This window comes from Lipotes vexillifer, unplaced genomic scaffold (assembly GCF_000442215.2).
Source record: "Lipotes vexillifer unplaced genomic scaffold, Lipotes_vexillifer_v1.1 scaffold150, whole genome shotgun sequence".
In the NCBI taxonomy this organism is placed as follows: Eukaryota; Metazoa; Chordata; class Mammalia; order Artiodactyla; family Lipotidae; genus Lipotes; species Lipotes vexillifer.
In genome coordinates, this window is record NW_006792921.1 from 7,401,491 (window position 1) to 7,404,330 (window position 2,840).

General features: G+C 53.9%; 1 protein-coding gene across 1 annotated transcript in view; it reads right to left on the reverse strand.

Annotated features, from left to right (window-relative positions):
• Positions 1–1,991, reverse strand: part of PDE1C (phosphodiesterase 1C) — a 474,300-nt gene extending 472,309 nt beyond the window's left edge. Inside the window, exon 1 of the mRNA XM_007466117.1 lies at positions 1,903–1,991. Coding sequence (XP_007466179.1) covers positions 1,903–1,987 — 85 coding nt within the window. The 5' untranslated portion in view covers positions 1,988–1,991. The remainder of the gene's footprint in view (positions 1–1,902) is intronic.
• Positions 1,992–2,840: the final 849 nt, after the last annotated feature.

Genomic DNA, 2,840 nt, shown 5'->3' on the forward strand with positions numbered 1-2,840 from the left:
GGAACTGCCAAAAACTTCAAAATCATTTTTGGGAGCTTCCTTATCAGATTCAAAAAAACTAATATTAAGACGGCAAAGGCCTTTTAATGAATCACTTTTGACCTTGGCAACCTTTAATTCATTCCTACAAAAACTCCCAAGCACCCACCATCACCATTATGAAAGATAAATTAGACACAGTCTCATCCTTAAGGAATCTGTCATTCAAGAGGACAATGAATAGTTGCTGAAATAAGTGACTCAAGGCCGGGTGAGAGCTCTCACAGAGGACTAAGAGGCTGAGAGGAGTGCAGAGGGAGAAATCCTTTCTGATGGGGAAGGAGAGCAGAGGAGGTGGCAAGTGAGAGCCAGGATAGACAAGATTTCTCAATGCAGAGTTGGGGGAAATGGTATTCCTGGCTGAGGGAACAGCCTGAGCAGAGGCTCTGAGGGGTGGGACGTGGGCAAACAATCACGAGTGTGTGGAAGAAACAGGTTTGAAGTGACAGCTGAGGCAGGAAAAGCAAGTTCAAGCCAGAATGGAGAGGCTTGGGAAGCAGGCAAAGGAGTTTAGACTTAATTCTGGTAATACTTGTTCAGCCCATGCCCCCCAAATCTTGGGCCACTTCATTAGAAGGAGCAAAAGTGGTCCAGAGATGAGCTCCTGTCCATCAGCCTCTTCTTGCCCCTGGCAAATTCCTGCTACACTTCCAAAAAGCACATTAATACACCCCTCACTTTCAAAGGCTCTGGGGTGAAGTTCAGATTTAAAGCCATAGTGACCTGAGCACACACAGTAGTAGAAATGCTGACGCAGCTCCCTGACACCTGGCTCTGCCGTGCCATTCTCCAAACTCTGACATTGCAGAGAGGAAGCTGCCCTGGCTTAGCCCATCTCCTGGGAAGATGAGGAGGCAACCCCTGGACCAGCTGGTGTGCAGCATAGAATGGGCAGTAAAAGCACCAAGAACTGATCTCTTCAAATTCAGCTTCCAGAGGGTCAGCCCTGTGGTCCCGCTCCCTCTAATAGCCATGAAGACACCCCCAGCCCCCTCTGGTACCCCTCTTGGTAAAGGGTTTGGGAAAGGAGCCACTAGGAGTCCAGAAGACAGCAGACAGATTTTTCTCAAATATTTCGGTAGCATGATACATCCTTCCCTCCCTGCCTTCTCTCTCTCTCTAAATGTGCCTCTTTTTCTGCTTTCTCTTCACACTCTCCCTCCCTCCCTCCTTCCTGTCTCTTTCTCTCTCTCTCCTTGTGCCCCTTTCTCTTCTTGCTTCAATTTTTGTGGAACCTAACCTTCAATCTCTTTCTCTCAATCTCTCTATCTCTATGTGTCTGTCTCTCAAAGCCTCTGCCTCTCTGTTTCTATAACTGTCTCCGCGTCTTTGACATTCTATCAGTCAGTCTCTGTCTTGGCAACTCCGACTTTGTATTTCTGACATGCTGTCTACGTGTTTCTACTAATGTCTCTGTCTAGATGTCTCTGTCATTCTGTCTCTCTATGTGTCTCTGTGTCTCTGTCTTAGTGCCTGTCATGCCCACGTCTTTCTGTCACTCTCTTTCTCTCCCGGTATTTCCATCTCTCTGCCTCCATCTCTGTCTCTATCCCTCCTCTCCCGGCTTGTGTTTCTAAAATCGCAGAGAGGAAATCGAGCAGTTCCAAAAGCTGTGACCCTAAAAACCAGCTTCAGCGGGATGCCGGGTTAGAGCGGCGGGAGGGGGACCGCGGGGACAGCCCCGGTGAGGCGGCGGGGCCACACACGCGACTTCCCAGCCCCGTTGCCGCTCCCCGGGTCTCCCGCCTGGCGAGCGCCTCGCCTCGCCTCGCGGCCCAGCCCGACCCCGAGGACCCTCGGCGCCACCGGAGAGGGGGTTTGCCCCAGCCGGGAGTAGAACAACAGAGGGCGGAAAGTTCTCACCGATGGTGAAGCTGTAGCCATCGATGCTGAAAGTGGCACTCCGGCATTTTTTGAAGCCCTCTTTCCTGTTGCTGGCGTCCGTCATGGCTCGGCCGGCGGCGTCCCGGGGTCCCCCGCGGCGGAGCGCGCAGCCCCGCGCCGGCGCCCCGCGCTCGGCCGCGTGCCCTCCTCCGGCGCGCCGCGCGCTGTCCCCGCTGGCCCGTCGCTCGCTGCGAGCGGAGCGCGCCGGCTGCAGGCGCCGCGACCGCGAGGTCAACTAACGAACGCACTAGGCACACGGCGCAGCCAGCGAGCGTCGCAACTGCTCCATCTCCAGTGCCAGGTTCCAGACACCACGAGAGGAGTGCTAAGAAAGGCAGGCGACGCGGACCGGTGCGCGTGGTTGCAGGCCGGTGGGTGGGTGGGTGCCGAAATCCCTGTCTTTGCCACCCTACTCCCTGGGAGCCGCTGAAGCCGGCACGCTTCAGGCACGCCTGTTTTCTCTCAGCTTCGCCTTCCCCTCTCTGGAGGCTGGTGGGGTTTGGGGACTCTAGGGAACGGCTAAGATTTGGCGTCGGGCTTCTTCTAGATGTTTTCTCTGGCGGACAAGAGAGTTCCCAAAAAGCACATCAAGCAAACATCTAAGCCGGTCAGATGCTGCCCAAGTTTGCGCCAAACAAGGAAGTCGGGAAAATCGCCACGCCCACTTCCTCCCAGCAGCTGTCTCCCTAACTGGCCTGGAACCCCGGTAAGATTACTTCTCGGCAGTCCCTGGCCAGAAGGTAATTATCAAAGTAACCCATATTTGTGGCTAAGCGCTTACACACAGAGGCTCTAAGATGTGCAAGTTCTAGTCGATTCCAAACGAATTGTCCAAGATCTTTCCAATTTGGTTTTGACAAATAGAGACTCCTGGAATGTGTTGCCAAGTAAAGATTCCTGGAATTTGTGGAGGTGGG